The sequence below is a fragment of the Mustela putorius genome, unplaced genomic scaffold (assembly GCF_011764305.1).
Source record: "Mustela putorius furo isolate JIRA1106 unplaced genomic scaffold, ASM1176430v1.1 tig00001021_pilon_pilon_pilon, whole genome shotgun sequence".
Taxonomy (NCBI): Eukaryota; Metazoa; Chordata; class Mammalia; order Carnivora; family Mustelidae; genus Mustela; species Mustela putorius.
Window position 1 is genome coordinate 958,353 of NW_025421534.1, and position 25,882 is coordinate 984,234.

Here is a 25,882-nt window from a genome sequence, read left to right on the forward strand (position 1 = left end):
TTTCCTGTTTTAGCTTGATGTTTGACATAAAATGCATTGACTTCTTTTCAGTTCTTGTTCACAGAGTGTTTTTACTAAATGTTGATAGTGAAAATCCTGGATACCTCCAAAAATACCTTTAATTTAAGAAAACTAAGTTGAACTTGTTCTCTTCTTTGTGTTGAGAGCAAAAAGGAATCCTGAAACTCTATTTTATACTATGGTCAAGGAGACTACTTTTGTGGATGAGATAATTACTCCCATTTACTTTTCTTTGTTCTTTGGTCACTAGAAAGTATGTCCATTAATTTTTGTCTGTTATTTAATTTAATATCACCTGTTTATGAGGAGTTAGCAAGATTTTTTAAAAGATTTTATTTATTTAATTGATAAAGAGAGCACACACAAGTAGGCAGAGTAGCAGGCAGAAGGAGAGTGAGAAGCAAGCTCTCTGCTGAGCAAGGAGCCCAACTTGGGGCTTGATCCCAGGACTCTGGGATCATGAGCTGAGCTGAAGACAGCTGCTTAACCGACTGAGCCACCCAGGCGCCTCATGAATTAGGTTTAACGTATATTAGATTTAAATTTTTGATCAATGGAAATTATTTCGTGGACTTTGTTTTAGGTGATTATTTAGTTATTTGTATTTCTACCATCTTATCTGACAGATTATTTCTGGAATTTGGAAGCAACTCTCACATAACATAAAAAAAAAACTGCTTATATTGAAAAATGTTTATGATACTGTTTGGCTCCTTCATAGTTTGATTTTCTACTTTCTATCTCATTTCATTTATACGTGGGAAATCCCTAAAGATCCATGGATCTCTATCACATTCTTTCTCTTAGTGATCTCATTAAGTTTCATGGCTTTAGGTTTATCTGTAGGCTGATGATTTTCAAACTTAAATTTTTATTCTGGGACCTTTCTTTTAGTTCCATACTTATATATTCAAATACCTACTTGGTACCATCACATAAATGTCATGAATCTCAAATTCAACATATTCAAAATTGAACTTCTGTCTTTCTTCCTCAAATCTACTTTTCCAAGAGCTTTCTTCAACTCAACATACGGCAGTTTTATCCTTTCAGTTGCTCAGAGTAGTCATCCCTGGCTTTTTTTCTTTCTCTTATATCTCATATCTAACTTGTTAGCATATCATGTTGGCTACCCTCAGAATAAATCCAGAATCTGACAAATTATCATGACCTTAATCATTACTATTCCATTTCAAACCATTATCCTTGGTAACCTAGATTATTGAGACAGACATCTAACTGATCTTCCTGCTTCTTCCCTTCCCTCTTTCTTGCCCCAGTCTAACCTCTGCATAGCAAGCTGAGTGATTTTTTAAATGGAAGTTAAATCATTTCACTGGTACTCAGAAACTTCAGTAGCTTCCAAATTCAGATTTAAGTGGAAGTCTAAATGACCCACATTGTAAGGCGTATATTCTCAACCCCTTTCTCTCTTTGAACTCATTGTCTACTACTTGTTTCCCATTTCCATTCTGCTTTAGCTGCTACCTCTCTGCCTTTTTAGATCACTCTATCTACACTGCTGCCTTTGCTTTTTCTGTTTCATGGCCGTGGAATGGCTCTTTCTTGCATAGTCACATGGCTTATTCTTTCCCTTTCTTTTTTTTTTTAATTTTTTTAAAAGATTTTATTTATTTATTTGAAATTCAGAAATCACAAGTAGGCAGAGAGGCAGGCAGAAAGAGCTCCCTGCTGAGCAGAGAGCACGATGCAGGGCTCAATCCCAGGACCCTGGGATCATGACCTGAGCTGAAGGCAGAGGCTTTAACCCACTGAACCACTCAGGCGCCCCTCCTTCCCTTTCTAACCACCTTGTGCAAATTGTCTTTCACAGGGAGACTTTCTCTGACCATTTTACCATTCTAAAATTTTAAGTTGTTCCCTGCACCAGCACTCTTTATCTCCTCTTAATTTTATTTAGCATTCTATATGTTTTACTTACTCTGGGCTAATTAACTGTCTCTCTTAACATCATGGTGTTTATCTTTCCAGATTCTTTTTTGTAAGCAAAATTGAGATAAAATGGTATGATTTCAATAGTGGTTGCCTCTGGATGGTGGGATTATAAGTATCTTTTATTGTTTTCTGTATTTACTAAATTTTCTTCAATAATGATATATTAATTTATATTAAGAAATACAAATACAAATGTTTTATAATCTCTAACATGATTTATTATTTAAAAACAATTCAATTAGACTACATTAATGGGCCAGATACCCCTTTGTGACTGAATTTATTTAAATATAATGGTGATAATAAAGGTTCTAGTGTTTCTTCAAACTTAATAAAATTATAGAGTTTCATATTTCCCATTTGTATAAATCAGTGATCAGCAAATTTTACAGATCAGATAGGTAAATATTTTAGGATTTGCAGGCCATATGGTCTCTGTCACACCTACTTAACTCTGCATTCCAGTGCAAAAGCAGCCATAGGCAGTGTAAGGTGAATTTGTTCCAGTAAAACTTCATTTACAGAAATACGCAGCAAGCTGGAATTGGCCTGTGGGCTGTAGCTTGCAGACTCTGCCTATAAATTGTGGATTAAGTTCTCCAATGCAAGCTTCTCTATCTCAGAAAGGAAAGTGTAGGCATGCTACCTGAGTACTGGTTTCTTTACTATATTATCAATTATTAATGGCTAACATTAATTGATAATTTTTTATTTAAACTCTAGTCTTTAAGAAGTTATGTGTTTCCAATCGAGAACTGTATAAATGATTTCTAATCTGTAGTGACCATTTTCTTCAGATTTGTGGTCAAAATTTATTCAAACCCTATGCATCTTGATTCTTAATATTTATCTTCATGGTGTTGATTATCTCTATTTGGGATTTTTAAAACTCATGGCATGCAGAGACCCTGGTTTGATTTTCAGCTTTTTCCTGTATCTCAGGCATCAGGAGCCCAGTGGCTCTTCCCTTATCTGTGATTCTTTTCTGAGGATGTATAAAATACTGAGAGTCACAGCTTGAGAATCCTATATGATAAGGCTGTCCATGTTTCATCTAGGGTATTAGTCATCCTTTAAATTGTCAACTTAAGTATATTTTTTTAATCTGTTTTTTCTACAATGATATAGTGATTTGACCATTTTATTTATTCTATTATAACAAATGAAAATGATTTAAATTTAAAAAGGACAAAATTTATATCATATGTCATTAAAGCTGGAATTTAAAGTTAAGCATTAATACCAAAATATTTAGATAGTAACTTCCTAGGCATTGATTTTAGAATGGTTTCTGATGCTGTGGTCATAAAAACTATGAAAATTCCACAGTCATTGCTGTTAAACATATATTTAGCAAATTTGTAATGGTTTACCTAGTAACCACCTTGTGATTTTTTTTTTTCTCCATTAGAAGCAATGAAATAGTAATCTTTTAAAGTGTGATATTCAGTACTTTAAAATAGTTATTTGAGATTTTATTTTTAGGTAATCTCTACATTCATAGCCCTGAGATCAAGAGTTGCATGCTCTATTGATTGAGCCACCCAGGGACCCCTAAAAGTAATTATTTTTAAGACTAATATATTTAATCCTAAATTTGTTGACTGACTTTTTTTTCTACAGTTTCTTGATATTTTCAATTTTTGTAAGGTATCCATTAATCTAGGAAATTTAACTGATTTCTTGAAATTCTTGATTGAATTTATTTAAATTATTTTTTAAATGATTATAATTTTAGAACATGCTGTGTTTAAAATAAATTTGAACATGAAAGCTTTCTATTTCAATTAGATTTTTTTTTTTTTTAGTTCTGTCCATCAACTAAAGGCACAACCAGATACCTCACTTCTACTGGTGCTGATGGAACAATCTGTTTCTGGCAATGGCATGTAAAAACAATGAAGTTTAGGTAAGTTTAGAATTGGATTAGAAATTTTGTACAAAATCAATCCTGTTTGTTTTTCTTTATTACCTTGAGAAATTCTTTAGTCCATGTATTTAAGTATAAAATATATGTATGCATGTGTATAAATATATAAAATACATCTATACCTACTTCAATTAGATGTTAGAGATTTTAGAATAAAATTCTTATGAAACTAGTGTTGAAGAGACGATTTAACTTATACACAAAATTTTTGTAAAGAGTATTTGTATCATTTATTATTCTGGTAAGAAGACTTTGAACTTTTTTCTGTACTGTCATTTGCAAATAGAAGATATTTGCAAATGACAGTACAGACAAAAGGTTGATACCAGGATCTATAAAGAACTCCTCAAACTCAACACACACAAAACTGATAATCATATCATAAAATGGGCAGAAGTTATTAACAGTCATTTCTCCAATGAAGACATACAAATGGCTATCAGACACATGAAAAAATGTTCATCATCACTAGCCATCAGGGAGATTCAAATTAAAACCACATTGAAATACCACCTTACACCAGTTAGAATGGCCAAAATTAGCAACATAGGAAACAACATGTGTTGGAGAGGATGTGGAGAAAGGGGAACACTCTTGCACTGTTGGTAGGAATGCAAGTTGGTGCAGCCACTTTGGAAAACAGTGTGGAGATTCCTTAAGAAATTAAAAATAGAGCTTCCCTATGACTGTGCAATTGCACTCCTGGGTATTTACCCCAAAGATACAGATGTAGTGAAAAGAAGGGCCATCTGTACCCTAATGTTTATAGCAGCAATGGCCATGGTCGCCGAACTGTGGAAAGAACCAAGATGCCCTTCAATGGACGAATGGATAAGGAAGATGTGGTCCATATACACTATGGAATAGTATGCCTCCATCAGAAAGGATGAATACCCAATTTTTGTAGCAACATGGACGGGACTGGAAGAGATTATGCTGAGTGAAATAAGTCAAGCAGAGAGAGTCAATTATCATATGGTTTCACTTATTTGTGGAACATAACAAATAACATGGAGGACAAGGGGAGATGGAGAGGAGAAGAGACTTGAGGGAAATTGGAAGGGGAGGTGAACCATGAGAGACTATGGACTCTGACAAACAATCTGAGGGTTTTTAAGGGGCAGGAGGTGGGAGGTTGGGGGAGCCAGGTGGTGGGTATTAGGGAGGGCACGGATTGCATGGAGCACTGGGTGTGGTGCAAAAACAATGAATACTGTTATGCTGAAAAGAAATAAAAAATTTAAAAAAGACTTTGAACTTCTTAATGGTAGTAAGTTATGTGGTAATATGTAAAGTTATAATAATAATACTGGTATCTTAATGTATATTTGCAAGGTTTAATGTATTTTTAACCCAAATGATGGCAATAGTACTGACTACTTCAGTTGTGTTTTTTATAATGCTGATGTTAAATCTGTCAATATGTAGCAGTGTGCAAAGATTCTTGTATGTTAAATGAACATGATGGAAAATACAAATGTCTTAACTTTTCCCTTAGAGATCGCCCAGTGAAATTTACTGAGAGATCCAGACCTGGAGTTCAGATATCTTGCTCATCTTTCAGTTCTGGTATGTGTAAAAATTGAAAGTTTCAAGTACCCAAAATACTAAATGATCCAGTTGTAAAAGATATATGTTTAATTTTGTGGAGAAAAAGGTATATGTTTTTTAATAGAAACATACCCAAAATGTGAACCATATGATATAATAGATGGACCTTTGTGGATTTTAACTAACATGTAATAGCTTTTGAAGGTTTTTTTTAATTTTTCTAATATGTTTTTATATAAATCAGAATTTGGTTGGTAAAAAGTACAGCTCTCCCCCCATACACACACAGTTCAACATTAAAATCCTGACCTGACGTTTCAGAAAATATATACTGTAGTTCCATATAGAAGTCACTTTTACAGTGTGTAAAGGTTGCTTTTCTACTGCTAAGAATTATATGTTAGTTGACCTTTTCTTTCATTGTGGTAAATTTAACATAAATTTTACTATTTAAAAAAAAAGATTTATTTATTTGAGACAAAGAGAGGGAGAGTGCACACATGTGCCCATGAGCACTTGAGTTGGGGAAGGGACAGAGGAAGAGACTCTCAGGCAAACTCCATGCTGAGCATGGATATAGGGCTCAATGTCAGGACCACAGATCATGACCTGAGCTGAAACCAAGAGTGGCACACTCAACTGACAAAACCACCCAGGTGCCCCTAAAATTTACTATTTTAATAATTATTTTTAGGTGAGTAGTTTTTTGACATTAAGTATATTCACAATGTTTTTGATATATTACCACCTTCCATCTCTAGAATTTTTTCATAATCCAAAAAGTGGTTGAGTTTTTAGGTTACACCATTATAGCCACTGTAAAGAGAACTGTAGCTATAGGTCATTTTATAAAAAAATTTTGAGCGTTAGGATTTTGCATAAATTATAAAGAATTCCTCAAGGCTCTGACCTTTAATGTTTATTATTCAAAGGCCTGTATTTAGTGTATAGTTGTTGGATTTTTATTGGGTGAGTGGTATAGTTGTCCTTTAAATACTTCTCCTGAATTTTATGTATTTTTCTCTGAAATTTTATATGTCTTTAATGATTAGAAGATAACCTGTCTTTAATGATAAGATATCCTCTTATTAATATAAGGTAGCATATAACTAAGAAGGCAATTAAAAGGTTTTTTAAAGTTACTTGGTGTAATGTTTGCTTGTTTGTTTTTTAATCTTCCAGGTGGTATGTTCATTACAACAGGTAGCACTGACCATGTGATTAGAATATATTATTTGGGTTCTGAGACCCCTGAGAAAATTGCTGAATTAGAATCACATACGGTAAGAGCAAAATGAGAAACTTAAGTATGTTGCTTTCTTTTTTCATATCTCTGGAAAGTTGGTTTTATTTCTTCTTTTCTGATCTGTACCTTAATTAATATATATTGGTGCTGAAATCTACATGGTAAGATATCTCGGTAGTAATGAAGATCAGTGTGAAATTCTGGATTTAGTATGGCTGTAGTATATAAAACAAGTTCTATTTGATTACATAGAAAGGAAGAAAACACATATTATAGTAACAGTTAATGAAAATCCTCTTTGAGCCTGCTGTATTTAATTAATTATGTGAGCTGTTTGTTACTTTAAAATTACATACTTTTTTTAAATAAATAAACCATATTCTCTTTAGTAGCATGTATTGGTGATGCTCAAATATGACCAATCAGTTGTTCTTAGGCATTTACAATCTACATACTTTTTAAAAGACACATTGAAAAATGGTGGCCTAGAAGGATCCTGAAACTACCTCCTTCTATGAACACAACAAATCTGCAGCTATATATGGGACAATTCCCTCTGAAAAGGACCTGAAAGCTAGGTAAACAGTGGCTCTACAACAAAGCATAAATGGACCACATTGAGAAGGGTAGAAGAGGTAGAGATGTGGTCCTTCAAAAAAACTCCACCTCAGGAGCAGCAATCCACAGTTGGGAGTGATCTCATAATACGGAACTTGTTCTTGAGGAGCAAGTTATCTATGTCCCACATCAGACACTCCAACCCTTGGGACCTGCAGTGGAGAAATGAGCCCCCAAAGCATCTGGCTATAAGAACCAGTGGGGCTTACTTCTAGGAGAATTGTAGGGAATGAAAAATATACTCTTAAAGGGTCCTGCACAGACTCACTTGCCATGGGACCCAGCTCAAAAACAATAGTTTGCAAGCCAACTAGACTCTATGTGAAGGAGACTCCTTTGCTATTCTTAATGCATCTGCTGGAGAAGCAGGAACCTCTTGGGACTCTCTCCAGGGGCAGAAGTGGGCACCATTTTTGGATTCTCCTCCCTTGTTGGTGATGGTGTAGATGGGCACTGTTGGGAACCCCTCCTTTAAGTCTTTAAGTCCACTAGCTTCAATGGGAGCACCCTACCCATGCATTCTGCAGCTGTGGCCTATCCCACCACAACCAGGTGGGCTGAGTACCCCACCCCCCTACCACATTTACAGCCTGCCTGCCATAGTTGGTGGGCATGCACACCCCACACAGGACACCCCTTGACCACCTGGCTCTAGAGGCCCAGGATATTGTTTCTGGATCCAATGTGTTTGAAGAAGTTAGAGAGACAGTTTTTGACAGGCTATCATACCCAGGGAATTGCACAACTAAGACTAAAATACACCCCTGTTCTTGATATGAAAAAATTCCTATTTTTTTTGTCATGGGGGCAGCTCACACATCCAGAGGCTATAGAAAGGCTCTCAGGGCACATGGGCAGGGGTATTCACTATATTAGAACCCTCACTTGGCATTATCTTGACATCATTGTAGCTCACTGATACCTCACAGAAAGGACGTTATACACACGTCTAAATCTATGATTTTTGCAACTATTGTGCAGGGACACCTCTGGAATTGGTCTGGAAGTCAACAGGGTTTATGATTGTGGACCCAAAGACTACAAATTTGCATATCTTAAGAATATATTGCCTGATAATCTGTCTTAAAATTAGCCTGAAACTAGACACTGTCTTGAGATCCCTTCCTTGGCATACCCTCAACAACTGAGACCTATCAAGAACAAATTGTGCTACTTATAGACAATCTCAGGGGTATGAGAAACAGCCATAAGCTAGGCCATGGTTGAACTGATAAGATTTATCTCCAATGCAAGATTACACTATATAATTTCATTTATATGTAGAATCTAAAAAGTAAAACCAATGAACAAAAAGCAGAAGCAGACCCATAAATGCAGAGAAGAAGCTTGTGATTGCCATCCGGGAAGGAAGTAGTGTAATTGGTAAAATGGGTGAAGGGGATGAGAGATACAGGTTTTCAGTTATGGGATAAATAAATCATAGGGTAAAAATTACCAAATAGGGGATGTAGTAATTCATATTTTAATAGCAGTATATGGTGACAGACAGTAGCTATACTTCTGGTGAACATAGTATAATGTGTAAACTTATCAAATTACTATGTTGTACACCTAAGATTAATATAACATTGTGTGTTAGCTATAATTAAATTTTTTTTAAAGAGGAAAGGTAACTATTGTACCGAACACATAGAAACATAAATGGAGTCAAGCAAAATGAGCAGACAGGTATATGTTCCTGATGAAAGAATGAGAAAACCTCAGAAATAGACCTTAATGAAGTAGAGATAAGTAATCTCCCTGATAAAGAATTCAAAGTAATGGTCATAAATATGCTTACCAAACTCAGGAGAGGAATGGATGAACACAGTGAAAACTTCAACAGAGAGATATAAACCACAAGAAAGTAACAAAGAGAAGTCACAAAGCTGAAGAATACAATAAGTGAAGTGGTAAATATACCTAGAGGGTTCAATAGCAGAATAAACAAAATAGAACAGATGAGCAACATGGAAGACAAGACATCAGAAGTACCAAGAATAGGAAAAGGGGAAAAAAATAGAAAAATTAAGATAGTTTAAGGTACATACTAGACAACATCTAGCAGAATAACATCTGCATTATAGGGAGTCCCAAATGAAGACAGAAGAAAAAGCAAAAAAGGTAGAAAACTTATTTCAATAAATTATGGCTAAAAATTTCCCTAACGTAGGGAAGGAAACAGATATTCAGTTCCAGGGAGCCCACAGAGTTCCAAATAAGAAAAAAAGAGATCTACATTAAAGAACATTCAAGGGGCGCCTGGGTGGCTCAGTGGTTTGGGCTGCTGCCTTCGGCTCGGGTCATGATCTCAGGGTCCTGGGATCGAGCCCCACATCAGGCTCTCTGCTCTGCAGGGAGCCTGCTTCTCTCTCTCTCTCTCTCTCTCTCTCTCTGCCTGCCTCTCTGCCTACTTGTGATCTCTGTCAAATAAATAAATAAAATCTTTTAAAAAAAATAAAGAACATTCAATTTAAAATGTTAAAGATTAAAGATAATCTTAAGAGCAGCCAGAGATAAATGAATTGTTGCATTAAAAGGGCCCCCGCAGGGGTGCTTGGGTGGCTCAGTGGGTTAAAGCCTCTGCCTTCGGCTCAGGTCATGATCTCAGGGTCCTGGGATCAAGCCCCACATTGGGTTCTCTGCTCAGTGGGGAGCCTGCTTCCTCTTCTCTCTCTCTCTACCTGCCTCTCTGCTTACTTGTGATCTTTCTCTCTGTCAAATAAATAAATAAAATATTTTAAAAAGGGCCCCCATAAGCCCATCAGCTGATTTTTCACTGGAAACTTTGTAGGTCAAAAGGGAGTGGCATGGTATGACATGGTATATTGAAGGTGCTGAAAGGAAAAAAAAAAAAAAAACAACAAGAAAATGTCCAACCAAGAATCCTACTTGGTAATATTATTCAGAATTTAAGGGGAGATAAATAGTTTTCCAGACAAGCAAAAAATAAATGAACTTGTCAAAATTAAAACAGTCATAAAAGAAATGTTGGAGAAGTGAGTTGGGGGGAACTGGAGGGGAGACAAACCATGAGAGACTGTGGACTCTGAGAAACAAACTGAAGGTTTTGGAGGGGTGTGGGGGTAAGGAGAGCCTGGTAGTGGGTATTGTGGAGGGCATGTATTACATGGACCACTGGGTATGGTGCATAAACAATGAATTTTGGAACACTGAAAAAAAATTAAATCTAAAAAAAAATGTTGAGATAACTTTCTTCAGAAAAGAAAAGGAATTAACTAGTAATAAGAAATTGTATGAAAGTAAAATATCTCACTGAAAAAGACAAGCATGTATTAAAGATAGGGGATTAAATATATATAAAGCTAATATGAATTTCAGAACAAAAAAATTGATAAAATTATATAGTAATTGGTACAGGGATACACAAAATGAAAAGTTTTATTTATTGAATCTTTTCTTTTTTAGTTTTAAATTTTGTTGCTTAACAGTGTTTTATTAGTTTCAGCTGGACAATATAGTGATTCAGCAATTCCATACATCACCTGGTGCTCATCATGAAAAGTGCCCTCTTTAATCCCTATCACCTATTTAACCCATTCCCCAAAAACTCCTCTGGTAACCATCAGTTTGTTCTCTATAAGTAAGAGTCTGTTTCTTGATTTGTCTCTTTCTTTCCCTTTGCTCCTTTCTTTTGCTTCTTAAATTCCACGGGTGCATGAAAACATAACGGTATTTGTCTTTCTCTGACTGCCATTTCACTTAGCATTATACTCTGTAGCTCCATCCATGTCATCACAAATGACAAGATTGCATTCTTTTTAAAAACTGAATAATATCCCATTGTCTGTATTCTTCTTTATCCATCAATTGATGCACATGTGTGTTGCTGTATGTGTCTTGGCTATTGTAAAAAAATGCTGCTATAAAAATATGGATTCATATATCCCTCTGAATTAGTGTTTTTGTATTCTTTGGGTAATTACCCGGTATTGCAGTTGCTGGATCATAGGGTAGTTTGACTTTTAACTTTTTGAGGAACCACCATACTATCCAGAGTGGCTGCACTCAGTTTGCATTCCTACCAACAGTGCAAGATGGTTCTCCTTTCTTCATATCCTCACCAACACCTTTTGTTTCTTGTGTTGTTGATTTTAGCCATTCTGGCAAGTATGAGGTGATATCTCATTGTAGTTTTGATCTGAATTTCCCAGATAGTAAGTGATGATGAACATTTTTTCATGTGTCTGTGGGCCATCTGTATGTCTGTTTTTGGAAGACTATTTCTTCTGTCCATTTTTTAACTGGATTATTTGATTTCTGAGTTGTTGGTTTTATATGTTCCATATATATTTTGGATACTAACCTTTTATCAGATATGTCCTTTGCAAATATCTTCTCCCATTGCTTAGGTTCCCTTTTAGTTTTGTTGATTGTTTTCTTCATTGTGCAGACACTTTTTATTTTGATGTGCCCCCAGTAGTTTATTTTTGCTTTTGTTTCCCTTGCCTCAGGAGATATATCTAGAAAGAAGTTGTTATGGCTGAGTCAAAGAGATTACTGCCTCTGTTTTTTTTCAGGATTTTTGATGGTTTCCTGTCTCACATTTAGGTCTTTCATCCATTTTGAATTTATTTTTGTGTGCAGTGTAAGAACGTGGTACAGTTTCTTCCTTTTGCATGTGGCTATCCAGTTTTCCTAACACCATTTGTTGGAGGGACTCTCTTTTTCCTGTTAGATATTCTTTCCTGTTTTTTTTTTAAAGATTTTATTTATTCATTTGACGCAGAGAGAGATATAACAAGTAGGCAGAGCAGCAGGGAGAGAGGGGGGAAGTAGGCTCCCTGCTGAGCAGGGAATCAGATGTGGGACTCGATCCCAAGACCCTGAGATCATGACCTGAGCCAAAGGCAGATATTAACCCACTGAGCCACTCAGGCGACCCTTTCTGTGTTTCTAGATTAATTGGCCATATATTTGTGGGTTCATTTCTGGGATTCCTGTTCTTTTCTGTTAATATATGTGTCAATTTTTGTACTACTACCATACTGTTCTGATCACCATAGCTTTGTAATATAATGTGAAGTCCAGAATTGTGATGCCTCCAGCTTTGCTTTTCTTTTTCAGGATTGCATTGATTATTCAAGGTATTTTGTGGTTCCCTACAAATTTTTGGATTATTTGTTCTAACTCTGAAAAATGCTGGTGGTATTTTGATAGGGATTGCAGTAAATGTGTAGATTACATTGGGTGGAATAGACATTTTAACAATATTCGTTCTGATCCTTGAGCATGAAATGTCTTCTATTTCTATGATCCTCAGTTTCTTTCATCAGTGTTTTATACTTTCCGCAGTCTAGGTCTTTTACTTCTTTGGTTAGGTTTATTCCTATGTATCTTATTATTTCTTGTGCGATTATAAGTTGGATTGAATCCTTAATTTCTCTTTCTGCTGCTTTATCATTAATGTATAATAATGCAACAGATTTCTTATGTTGATTTTGTATCCTGCAGCTTAACTAAATTTATTTATCAGTTCTAGCAGTGTTTTTTTTTAAAGATTTTATTTATTTATTTGATAGAGATCACAAGTAGGCAGAGAGGCAGGCAGAGAGAGAGGGGGAAGCAGGCTCCCCGCTGAGCAGAGAGTCCAATGTGGGGCTCGATCCCAGGACCCTGAGATCATGACCTGAGCCGAAGGCAGCGGCCTAACTCACTGAGCCACCCAGGCGCCCCAGTTCTAGCAGTCTTTTGGTGGTGTCTTTGGTTTTTTTTATATAAAGTATCATGACAACTGGAAATGGTGAAAATTTGATTTCTTCTTACTGATTTGGATGCCTTTTATTTCTTTGTGTTTGATTGCTGTGATCAGGACTTCCTGTACTATGTTAACAGTGGTGAGAATAGACAATCCCTATCTTGTTTCTGAATATAGAGGAAAAGCTCTCAGTTGTACCCCATTAAGGATGATGTTAGCTGTCCGTTTTTCTGTATATGGCCTTCATCATGTTGAGGTATGTTCCCTCTAAACCTACTTAGTTGAGGGTTTTTTATCATGGATTCTGTACTTTGTCAAAAGCTTTTTTCTGCATCTGTTGACCGTTCAACAGATGTTCAGCACATGATTATTATCTTTTCTCTTATTTATGTGATGTGTCACATTGATTTATTTGCAAATATTGAATCACCCTTCCAACCCAGGAATAAATTCTACTTTGTCTTGTTAAATGATTTTATTAATGTATTGATGAATTTCGTTTACTAGCATTTTGGTGAATATTTCTGCATCTCCATTCATCAAGGATCAGCCTGTCATTTGTTTTTAGTGGTGTCTTTTATCTGGTTTGGTATCAGGGTAATGAAGGCCTTATAGAATGAATTGGGAAGTTTACATTGGAATTGTTTGAGAAGAGGAGGTATTAACTCTTTAAGTATTTGGTGTAATTTACCTGTAAAGCCCCTTGGTCCTAGACTTTTGTGGCTGGGAGTTTTTTTAATTACTGACTCATTTTCTTTGCTGGTTATTGGTCTGTTCAAATTTTATGTTTCTTGGGGCACCTGGGTAGCTCAGTCATTGAGCGTCTGCCTTTGGCTCAGGTCATGATCCTGGGGTCTTGGGATTGAGCCTCACATTGAGCTCCTTGCTCAGTGGAGAGCCTGCTTTTTCCTCTTCCTCTGCTGCTCCTTCTCCTTACTCGTTTTCTCTCTTTCTCTCTCTCTCTGTCAAATTAAATAAATAAATAAATAAGATCTTTAAAAATGTATGTTTCTGCGTGTTTCAGTTTGGTAATATATTTATTGAATTTATCCATTTCTTACATGTTGTTCAATATGTTGGCATATTTTTCATTCTTTTTATTTTATTTTCATTCTTTTTATTTCTGTGGTATTGGTTATTTCTCCTTTCTCATATGGGATTTTATTTATTGGAGCCCTTTCTCGTTTTTTTCTTGAGTCTGGCTAGAAGTTTATCAGTTTAATTAATTTTTTCAAGAAACCAAGTTTTAGGTTTTATTGATCTGTTCAGTTGTTTGTTTTAGTATCTCTGTCATTTATTACTGCTCTACCCTTTTTATTGCCTTCTTTCTACTGGCTTTACGTATAGTTTGTCCTGCCTTTTCTAGCTCCTTTAGGTGTAATGTTAGGTTGTTTATTTGGGTTTTTCTCTTGCTTCTTCAAGAAGGTCTATATTGCCACAAACTTTCCTTTTACAATCACCGTTCTGTGCCAGGGATTTTGTACTGTTGTATTTTCATTTTTATCTGCTTCCATGTATTTTTAAATCTCTTCCTTTGTTTCCTCTTTGACCTATCATTGTTGAGTTAACATGTTATTTAATCTCCACTTATTGTACTCTTTCCAGATTTTTTATTGTAATGGACTTCTAGTTTCATAGTATTCTGGTCAGAAAAGATGCATGGTATGAATTTCATATTGTTTAATTTGTTGAGGGTGTTTTGTGGGATGATATGTGATCTATTCTGGATAATGTTCCATGTACACTTGAAAAGCATGTGTATTTTGCTGTTTTAGGAAGGAATGTTCTGAATATATCTGTTAGATTCATGTGTTCCAGTGTGTCATTTAAAGCCATTGTTTCCTTCTTGCATTTCTGTTCAGATAATCTGTCCATTAACCTAAGTGGGGTGATAAAATTCTGTACTATAATTGTATTATTGTCGGGGCACCTGAGTGGCTCAGTGGGTTAAGCCTCTGCCTTTGGCCTCTGCCCGCGTCGGGTTCTCTGCTCAGTGGGGAGCCTGCTTCCTCCTCCCTCTCTCTCTGCCTGCCTCTCTGCCTACTTGTGATTTCTCTCTGTCAAATTAAAAAATAAATCTTAAAAAAATACTCTTTATAATTGTATTATTGTCAATTAGTTCCTTCATAATTGTTTATTAACTGTTTTATATATTTGTGTGCAGCTATGTTAGGTGCATAAATCCTTATAATTGTTATATTTTCTTCTTGGATTTTCTCTTTTATTATTATTATTTTTTTTTTTAAAGATTTTATTTATTTATCAGAGAAAGAGAGGGGGAGAGAGCGAGCACAGGCAGACAGAATGGCAGGCAGAGGCAGAGGGAGAAGCAGGTTCCCTGCTGAGCAAGGAGCCCGATGTGGGACTTGATCCCAGGACGCTGGGATCATGACCTGAGCCGAAGGCAGCTGCTTAACCAACTGAGCCACCCAGGCGTCCCTCTTTTATTATTATATAGTGTACTTCTTTGTCTCTTGTTAGTCATTTTATAGTGTCTTTTTTTTTTTTTGCCCTGGATTACCATGCATTTTTATTTATTTACTTATTTGTTTGTTTGTTTTTGTTAGCCACCATACACTACATTATTAGTTTTTGATGCAGTGTTCCATGATTCATTGTCTGTGTATAACACCCAGTGTTCCATGCAATACATGCCCTCCTTAGTACCCATCAGCGGGCTAATAAACCATCCCCCCACACCCCTGCCCTCTAAAACTCTCAGTTTGTTTCCCAGAGTCCATAGTCTTTCATGGTTTATCTCCCTCCTGATTCCTCTCTCCCTTCCTTTTAACCTTCCTTCTAATGTCCTCCATGCTATTCCTTATGTTCCACAAGTAAGTGAAACCATATGATAATTGACTTTCTCTGCTTGACTTATTTCAGTCAGCATAATCTCCTCCAGTTCCATCCACATTGATGCAAAAGTTGGATATTCATCCTTTCTGATGGCTGAGTAATATTCCATTGTATATATGGACCACATCTCCTTTATCCATTTGTCTGTTGAATGGCATTTCAGCTCTTTCCACAGTTTGGCTATACTGGACATTGCTGCTATGAACATTGGGGTGCATGTGTCCTTTCTTTTCACTACATGTCTCTGTTTGGGGTAAACACCCTGTAGTCCAGTTGCTGGGTTGTAAGGTACCTCTATTTTTAATGCCTTGAGGAACCTCCATACTGTTTTCCAAAGTGGCTGTACCAGCTTTCATTCCCACCAACAGAGTAAGAGGGTTCCCCTTTCTCCACAACCCCTCCAACATTTGTTGTTTCTTGCCTTGTCAATTTTTGCCATTCTATGTGGTGTGAGGTGGTATGTCAGTGTGGTTTTCATTTGAATTTCCCTGATGGCTAATGCGGATGAACACTTTTTCATGTGTCTGATAGCCATTTGTATGTCTTCTTTGAAGAAGTGTCTGTTCATGTCTTCTTCCCATTTTTTGACTTGATTATTTGTTTTTTGAGTGTTGAGTTTTAGAAATTCTTTACAGATCTTAAATATCAGCCCTTTGTCTGTAGTGTCATTTGCAAATTTCTTCTCCCATTCCCTGATTGCCTCTTGGTTTTGTTGACTGTTTCCTTTGGTGGGCAGGAAACTCGATGAAGCCCCAAAGTTCATATTTGCTTTTTTTCCCCCTGTCTTGAAAGAAGCCGCTGTGGTTGATGTCAAAGATGTTACTGCCTATGTTCTCTTCTAGGATTTTGGTGGATTCCTGTCCCATATTGAGCTTTCATCCATTTAGAATGTATCTTTGTGTATGGTGTCAGAGAATGGTCGAGTTTCCTTTTTCTGTATATAGCTGTCCAATTTTCCCAGCACCATTTATTGAAGAGACTGTCTTTTTTTCCATTGGATACTTCTTCCTGCTTTTTTGAAGATTAGTTGACCATAGAATTGAGGGCCCATATCTGGGCTCTATATTCTGTTCCATTGGTATATGTATCTGCTTTTGTGCCTGTACTATGCTCTCTTGGTGATCACAGCTTTGTAATATAGCTCAAAATAAGGAAGCATGATGCCCCCAGCATTGTTTACTTTTTCAGCATTTCCTTGCCAATTTGGGGTCTTTTCTGGTTCCATATAAATTTTAGGATTTTTTGTTCCAGCACTTTGAAAAATGCTGTTGGTATTTTGAACAGGATGGTGTTGAAAGTATAGGCTGCTCCATCAACATTTTAACAAAATTTATTCTTCCGATCCATGAGTGTGGAATATTTTTCTTTGTGTCTACCTTGATTTCTTTGTATCTTCTTTTGATTTCTTTGTGTCTTCCTTGATTTCTTTCAGGAGTATTCTGTAGTTCCTAGAGTATAGATCCTTCACCCCTTTAGTTAGGTTTATTCCAAGATATCTTGTTTTTGGTGCGATTGTAAATGCAGTTGATTCTCTAATTTCTATTTCTGCAGTTATATTTTATTGTATAAGAAAGCAACTGACTGCTGTGCATTGATTTTGTGTCCTGCCACATTACTGAATTGCTTTGGGGGTGGAGTCTTGGGTTTTCCATATAAAGTATCATGTCATCTGTGGGGGGAGAGAATTTGTTTGACTTCTTTGCTAGTTTGAATAACTTTTATTTCTTTTTGTTATCTGATTGCTGTTGCTAGGACTTCTAGTACTATGTTGAACAACAGTGGTGATAGTGGCCATTCTTATCATGTTCCTGATCTCAAAGAGAAGGCTATCAGCTTTTTCCCATTGAGAATGATATTTACTCTGGGTTTTTTATAGATGGATTTTATAAAATTGAGGAATGTTCCCCCCATCACTATACTCTGAAGAGTTTTAATCAGGAAAGGATGCTATATTTTGTTAAATGCTTTTTCTGCATCCATTCAAAAGAACATGTGGTTTTTCTCTCTCCTTCTATTAATTTTTTCTATAATTTTTCTCTCTTCTATTAATTTTTATTAATTTATTATTTTTCTATTAATTTTATTAATTAAATTACTTAATTTATATCAACTTTCAAAAATTAATTAATTAATTATTGATTAAGTTGCTAATTAATTAATGTTAATTAATTAACAATGTTGAACCACCCTTGCATCCCAGGGATAAATCCCACCTGGTGTGGTAGATTATCCTTTTAATGTAGTGCTGGATCCTATTAGCTAGTATCTTGTTGAGAATTTTTTCATCCATATTCATCAGGTATATTGGTCTGAAATTCTCCTTTTTGATGGGGTCTTTGCCTGGTTTTGGGATCAAGGTAATGCTGGCCTCCTAGAAAGAATCTGGAAGTTTTCCTTATTTCTGTTTTTTTAAAACAGCTTCAGGGCAATAGGTATTAGTTCTTCTTTGAATGTTTGGTATAATTCCCCAGGGTATCTTTCACGTCCTGGACTCTTGTGTTTTGGGAGGTTTTTGATTGCTGCTTCAATCTCATTACTAGATATTGGTCTATTCAGGTTGTCAATTTCTTCCTGTTTCAGTCTTGGTACTTTATAGGTTTCCAGGAATGCATCCATTTCTTCTAGATTGGTTAACTTACTGACATATAGCTGTTGATGATAATTTCTGATGATTATTTCTATTCCTTTGTGTTAGTTGTGTTCTCTCCCCTTTTGTTCATAATTTTATTAATTTGGGTCCTTTCTCTTTTCTTTTGGACATGTCTGCCAGTGGTTTATTGATCATATTAATTCTTTCAAAGAATCAGCTTCTAGTTTCGTTGATATGTTCTACTATATTTTTTTTATCTCTGATTCATCAATCTCTGTTCTAATCTTAATTATTTCCCTTATCATGCATGGGTTAGGCTTAATTTGTTGTTGATTCTCTAGTACTTTAAGGTATAAAAGATAGTTTGTGTATTCAGAATTTCTCTACTTTTTTTTTAGTGAGTTTTGGATGACTACGTACTTCCCCCTTAGGACTACCTTTGCCGTATCCCATAGGTTTTGGACCAAAGTGTTTTCATTCTCATTGTTTTCCATGAATTGTTTAAGTTCTTTGATTTCCTGTTTGACCCAAACATTCTTGAGCAGGATGGTCTTTAGCTAAGTGTTTGAATTTCTTCCAAACTTTTCTGGGGATTGAGTTCCAGTTTCAAAGTATCGTGGTCTGAGAATATGCAGGAAAGAATCTCAGTGTTTTGGTATGGGTTGAGACCTGATTTGTGACCCAGTATGTGGTCTATTCTGGAGAAAGTTCCTTATGCACTTGAGAAGAATGAGTATTCTGTTGTTTTAGGGTGGAATGTTATATCTATGAGGTCCAGTGTGTCATTCAAAGCTCTTGTTTCTTTGTTGATTTTTTGCATAGATGATCTATTACAGAGAGTGGAGTGTTGAGGTCTCCTACTATTAATGTTTTATTATCAGTATGTGTCTTTGGGTTAAGGGTTGACTTATGTGTTTGGCTGCTCCCATGTTGGGGACATAGGTATTTACAATTGTTAGATATTCTTATTAGATAGACCCTTTAAGAGTGATATAGTATCCTTCTGTATCTCTAACTGTAGTCTTTACCTTAAAATCTAATTTGTCAGATAGGAGAATTGCTGCCTCAGTTTTCTTATGTGGTCCATTGGCATGAAAGATGGTTCTCCATCTGTTTCCCTTCAGTATGGATGTATCTGTAGGTTCAAAATATGTCACTTATAGACAGCATATGTATGGGTACTGTCTCTTTATCCAATCTGCAACCCTGTGCTGTTTAAGAGGAGCATAAAATGGCCTAAAAGGCCATTCACCTTGAGAGTAATTATTGAAAGATAAGAGTTTATTGTCATCATGTTGTCTGTGAAGTCTTTGTTTCTATAGATTTTTTTTTAAAGATTTTATTTATTTATTTGACAGAGAGAAATCACAAGTAGATGGAGAGGCAGGCAGAGATAGAGAGGGAAGCAGGCTCCCTGCTGAGCAGAGAGCCCGATGCGGGACTTGATCCCAGGACCCTGAGATCATGACCCGAGCCGAAGGCAGCGGCCTAACCCACTGAGCCACCCAGGCTCCCCTCTATAGATTTTCTTTGTACTTTTCTTTTGCATATCACTCTTGGGGTCCTTCTTCTTTTATAGAATCCCAGTTTATTTTTCTTGCAGGGCTGGTTTAGTGGTCACATAGTCTTTCAGTTTTTGCCAGTCTTGGATGCTTTTTATCTCTCCATCCATTGCACATGACAGACTTGGTGGATAAAATATTCATGGCTGCATGTTCTTCTCATTTATTACCCTCAGTATGTCTTGCCTTTCCTTTCTGGCTTGCTGGGGCTCTGTGGACAGGTCTGACATTATTCTGATGTTCTTTCCTCTGTACATAAGATATCTCTTGCCCCTAACTGCCCTTAAGATGGTTTCCTTGGTTCTAAGATTTGTGAGTTTTACTACTATATACTTGGGCGTTGGTATTTCCCTTGATCTTGGGAGGGGTCCTTTCTGCCTCTAGGACACAAATACTCATTTCCTTCCCCAGATTAGGGAAGTTCTCAGCTACAATTTGCTCAAATGTATCTTCTAGGCCTCTCTCTGTGTCCACCCACCCTCAAGGATCCCAATAATTCTGACCTTGGAATGTGTGTTGGCATTGTTTATTTTTTTAATTTTGTATTCATGGATTTTAAGCTATTTTTCCAGGATTCCTCCTGTTCCTTCTTTTCTATCAGTTTGTCTTCTAGATCAGTAATTATTTCATCAGCCTTGTTTACCCTAGCTGTTAGAGTATGTAGATTAGATTGGATCTCATAGATAGCTGTTTCAAGATCCTCTAGATCAGCTCTCAGTTCTACCCTTAGAGAATCTATGTTGCCATTAATGGTTTTCTCCATTGTAGCTATTGTCTGCATAACTTACCCTGAAGTCTGTTTTCGACATCTTGCTTATGTGTGTATCTATTTGTTTTGTGGCAGAGGTCACAGTCTGAATTTTTCCTGTGTTAGGGATTCCTTCTCTTAGTCATTCTGCTGCAGTGTGGTTTAGGGAATGTATAGAATCCAAATTACTGACTACCACCCAAATGAGATGTATCTGTTTTTTAGGAACGTTAGGGTTATTGACCTTTTGTTCTTCCAGGCTGTCTTCTGATCGAGGGGCCTGTCATGCTGTTACTCAGGCAACCCTGTTTGGGCAGAGTTGCCCTGTCCCCTATGGGGGGATGGGCTCAGTGAAAACCAGTTTTGGGGGGCTTTTGTTCTCTGGTGGCTTTCTGCATTTCCCCCCCTCGTGAGTCAGAGCAGAATTGACTGATCCAAAGCTCTATCTCAGAACAGAGAGATCACAGTCTGCCTCTCAGTGCGCTCTCCATGCCACACTGTCTCCATTTTGTTTGTGCTGCTAAAACCCACAGTGTCCTGGGTTGTGAGCCCCACACTGTCTCCATTTTGTTTGTGCTGCTAAAACCCACAGTGTCCTGGATTGTGAGCCCCACAGTAGCACTCCCAGCCCTCACTTCCAGGTCCAGGCATGTTACTGCTCTTTGTGCTTCTAAAATTGCCAGCCACCCCCAGTTTGCATGTGTGCTCCTGCAGCGCCAGGTTTCAGTCTGGGGGGTTGCCCCATTGTCTCCCTACCCCACTACCAGTCTGTGAGTCTTTGCCCAGTTCCCGGCACGGGAGGCTTTTGTACTCTGGCTGCAGAGGTTCCTGGATCCTTCCCTTCCCCTTCCATTTATCTTCCAGTATCTGTCCAGTATCACAACTTCCCACGTCATACCTTGATACCAGCCACCAGAGATATTCTGTTTGTAGAGATCCAGATATATCTTCTATCTCAGACTGATTTCATGGGTATTTAGAGTGGTCTGGTAGATATATAGCTCAATTCAGGGGACTGGTTGAAATAGGGTCCCTACTCCTCTGCCATCTTTCCCTCCTACTGTTTTTTAACGTCTTTTTTTTTCTGATGTAAACATTCTGATGTAAACATTGCTAGTCCAACTTTCTTTTGGCTAACACTTGCATGATGTTTCTCCATTCCCTCACTTTCAATCTGCAGGTTTCTTTAGGTCTAAAATCAGTCTTCTCTAGATAGCATATAGATGGGTCTTGTTTTGTACCCATTACATCACCCTATTATTTGATTAGAGCTTTTAGGTCATTTATATTCAAAGTAATTATTGATAGATATGTGTTTATTGTCTATTATTTATTGTGTAGTTGTTTCTGAATATTTTCTCTGATTCTTGTTTTTCATGTTTTCCTGATTTTCATTACTGTAACATTTGGATTTCTTTCTCTCAATTTTTTGCATATTTATTGATGATTCTTTTTATATGGTTACCATTAGTTTTGTATGTAACCTGTTCTTTTTATTGGAGTCTATATTAAGTTGATGGTTTTTTAAGTTTGAACCCATTCCTTACTGCTCTAATCCCCATGCTTAATGTGTATGTTGTTATAATTTATATCCTTTTATTTTGTGAAATCATTGACTGACTTTTTACCGAAATATTCATTTTTACTGCTTTTGTTTCCTGTCAATCTTTGTTTATACTGTCACTTTTTGTTTCTCCTTTCTACTCAGAGTCCCCTTAACTATTTGTAGCAGGGCTGGTTTAGTTGTCATGAATTCTTTTAAGTTGATGTTTGTTTGTTTGTTTGTTTGTCCGTAAACTCTTTCTGTCTCCTTCTATTCTGAATTGTAGCCTTTCATAAAGTATTCTGTGCTTAAGATTTTTCCCTTTCAGCACTTTGATATATTATGTCACTCTGTTCTGGCTTGCAAATTTTCCATTTAAAAGTGTCCTGATAGTTGGCTTTCCCTTTTAAGTTACTGTCTCTTTTGTTTTTTTGCTTTTAAGATTTTGTCTCTGTCACTATATTTTGCACATTTAATTACAGTATGTGTTGGTGTTGGCCTGTTTTTGTTGATTTTGATGGAATTTTCTTTGTTTCCTGATCGATGTATCTGTTTCTTTTCCTAGATTAGGGAAGTTTCCAGCTGTTATTTCTTCACATAAATTTTCTGCCCCCTTTTCTGCTGTTATTCTGGGACTCCCATAATACAAATGTTATTAAATTTGATGAGTCTGTGAGTTCCCAAAGTCTATTCTCATTAGGCATAATTCTTTTTCTCTCTTTTTTTGTTCACCTTGAATACCTTTCATTATTTTGTCTTCTAGATCACTAATTTGTTCCTCTGCTTCTTCTAATGTTCTCTTCATTCCATCAAGCATGTATGTGTCTCATTTTGTTTATTGGCCCCTTTATCTCTGCTATGTTATTTTTTATCTGGGTGTTAAGGTCTCTCATGTCTTCTACTCCTTTCTTAAGTTCATGAGTATTCTTATGAACAATACTTTAAATTCTCTATTAGGCACATTATTTATATCTGTTTCACTTAGATCTTTAGCCATGGCTTTTTTCTCTTCTTTCATTTGGGAGAAATTTTTCCCCTTTCCCTTCCCTCTCTGTGTCTATTTCTCTGTGTTAATAAAGTCAGCTATGTCTTCTGCTCTTCAAAGTAGTGCTTTTATAAGGAAGAGATCCTGGAGTTCTCTCAAGTGCACTATGCCATGTTTGCCTGAATCTTGCATTTCAGGAGCATATCCTCTGTGTGTGTTTGTGTGTTGCTTGTGCTCTGCTGTTGTGTCTGAGTCACTTTTCCTTTGTGGGATGTTGTGGGCTGTATTTTCTCTCTGCCTGTTGTGGGCTGTATTTGCTCTCTGTATTGTTAGTGGGATCTAAGCAGGGTAGCTATAAGGGTCATGCCTACCCAGAAACTTGGGAGTAGGGTAGCAGTGTTAGCAACAGTTGTACTGGGCCACTAGTCCTATGCTGCATCCACAGAAATACTGCATTGGCTGGGAACTGCTTGCCAGGTTGGCCTGGGGTCAGAGGCTGGGAGCTGTACGTCATGATGCCTGGATGTGGTTGGGCTTGGTACACGATAGTGGCTTGGAGCATATGGTAAGGAGTGGCCTGCAGCAGCAGCACCACTCAGCAGCTGGTTATTGTATGGTCATTATGGCTCAGTGTGGCAAGGTAGCTATATCTTATGAGATGGCTGGGCTTAGTGGATAGGGGCACCTATGCACTGGTGAGTGGGTGAAGAGTGTGTGGTTTTAGCAAATTTGCCCTGAGCCCACAGTCACAGGGATGCAGGCTTGGAGTGGTTGAGTGCTCAGGAGAACTCACGGAGGTAACTACTGCCCGTAAGTTAGATAGCCAGTGTCTGTGCAGTTCTACCTCCTGCCGATGACAATTTGTTTATGCTGAGAGGTGGGGGTAAAAATCTTATCTGTTGGGTCCTTCATTTTTAAAGTCCCCCAACTTGCTTTGAAATCAGTACGAATAGATCTGTCTCCTGTTTGCTCCCCAGCATTGTGTAAACTACTAATTCTATGTTGCTTCTCTGTGCAGGTTGCTGTCTCTTTAAGGGCAGTGGCCCAGCAATTGCTCACCCTCCTGGCTGCTTTAGTGCTGAGTCAGCTGAGTTTTAAAGCTGCAGGCTCCAAGTCCCACTGATTATACAATCTTAAAAAATTCAGCCCCTCTGGTTTTCAAAGTCAAACATTATGGGGATTATTCTTCTCACTGCAAGTTTCTTGGTGTTAAGGCCCGTTTCTCTACCCTCTCCATACACACAGCTCCCTCCCTTCTGCAGAAGCCTCTCTCTGCCTTTCTGAGCTTCCTAACCTCTCAGATGCAGCTTTTCCTCTGTATTTAGTTGTTGAGTTTGTTCTGACAGTATTCAGATTACTCTCCAGTTTATTGACTAAGATGTGGATTATATCTCGTGGTATAGGGTGAGCTTGGGTCCTCCTTCTCTACCATCTTTCCTGGTAGGCATCCAAAATGACCAGAGTTAAAATCAACATCAATAAAAAATAAGTTAAAAAAATAAACATAAAAAAAATAACACGTGAGGGGCGATAAAGATGTGTAGTTCTAGAATGTATTCATGCATCAGATACTATCACCTTAAAATAGAGTGATATGTATAGGATATTAAATGTGAAACTCACTTAATACAAAGCAGAAATCTATAGTAGAACACAGAAAATGAAAAACACATACACTAAAGAAAATTACCCAACCACAAGTAAGAGTGCTGAATAAAAAAGAAAGAAAGAAAGAAAGGAAGAAATGAAAAGAGAGGAAGTAAAAAATCTGCCAGAAAATACTCAACAATTGTCAATAAGTACATTCCTATCTATAAATACTGTAAGGTTAAATGGACTAAATACTCTAGTCAAAGACATAGAGTAGATAAATTGATTAAAAAAAAAACACCAAAACTCATTATTATGCTGCCTGCATACTCATTTCAGGTCTAAGAACACAAAGAAACTGAAAGTGAAATTATAGAAAAAGATGTTCAATGCAAATGGAAATGAAAAGAAAACTAGTCTTTTGCATGTTGGGAACTTTTGATTTCTAATTCAGTTCCTTTGCTGGTTATTGGTATCTTCAGGTTTTCTATTTATTTCTATTTCAGTTTTTGGTAGTTTTTATGTTTCTAGGAATTAATTTCTTTAAGATTGTTGAATTTGTTGTCATATAGTTTTTCCCAGTATTCTCCTATAATTGTTTGTATTTCTGTGGTGTTGGTTGTTATGTCCCCTTTCTCATTTGTGATTTTATTTATTTGGGTTCTTTCTCTTTGCTTTTTGTTAAGTCTGAATAATGATTTATCAATTTTTTTTTCTTCAAAGAAGCAGCTACTGGTTTCTTGATTTGTTCTATTGGTTTTTGTTGTTGTTGTAGTTGTTTTTAGGTTTTATATCATTATTTTGTGCTCTAATCTGTATTATTTGTTCCCTTTTGTTGGCTTTAGGCTTCATTGTTGTTCTTTTTCTAACTCCTTTAGGTGTAAGTTTAGAATGCTTATATGATATTTTTCTTGCTTCTTGAGGCCTGTATTACTGTAAACTTACCTTTTGAGGACAGTTTTCCTGC

At 36.6% G+C, this 25,882-nt stretch overlaps 1 protein-coding gene across 5 annotated transcripts in view; it reads left to right on the plus strand.

The window, feature by feature from the left end:
• BRWD3 (bromodomain and WD repeat domain containing 3) overlaps nt 1–25,882 on the plus strand; it is a 220,789-nt gene that overhangs the window by 60,883 nt on the left and 134,024 nt on the right. For 4 of the 5 annotated variants that reach the window (XM_013050048.2, XM_045087074.1, XM_045087075.1 and 1 more), the window contains exons 9-11: nt 3,786–3,886; nt 5,406–5,476; nt 6,641–6,741. In XM_013050048.2, the coding sequence (XP_012905502.1) occupies nt 3,786–3,886; nt 5,406–5,476; nt 6,641–6,741 (273 nt within the window). Of the gene's footprint in view, nt 1–3,785; nt 3,887–5,405; nt 5,477–6,640; nt 6,742–25,882 lie in introns of those variants that run through there. The other variant, XM_004780574.3, reaches the window with a different exon arrangement.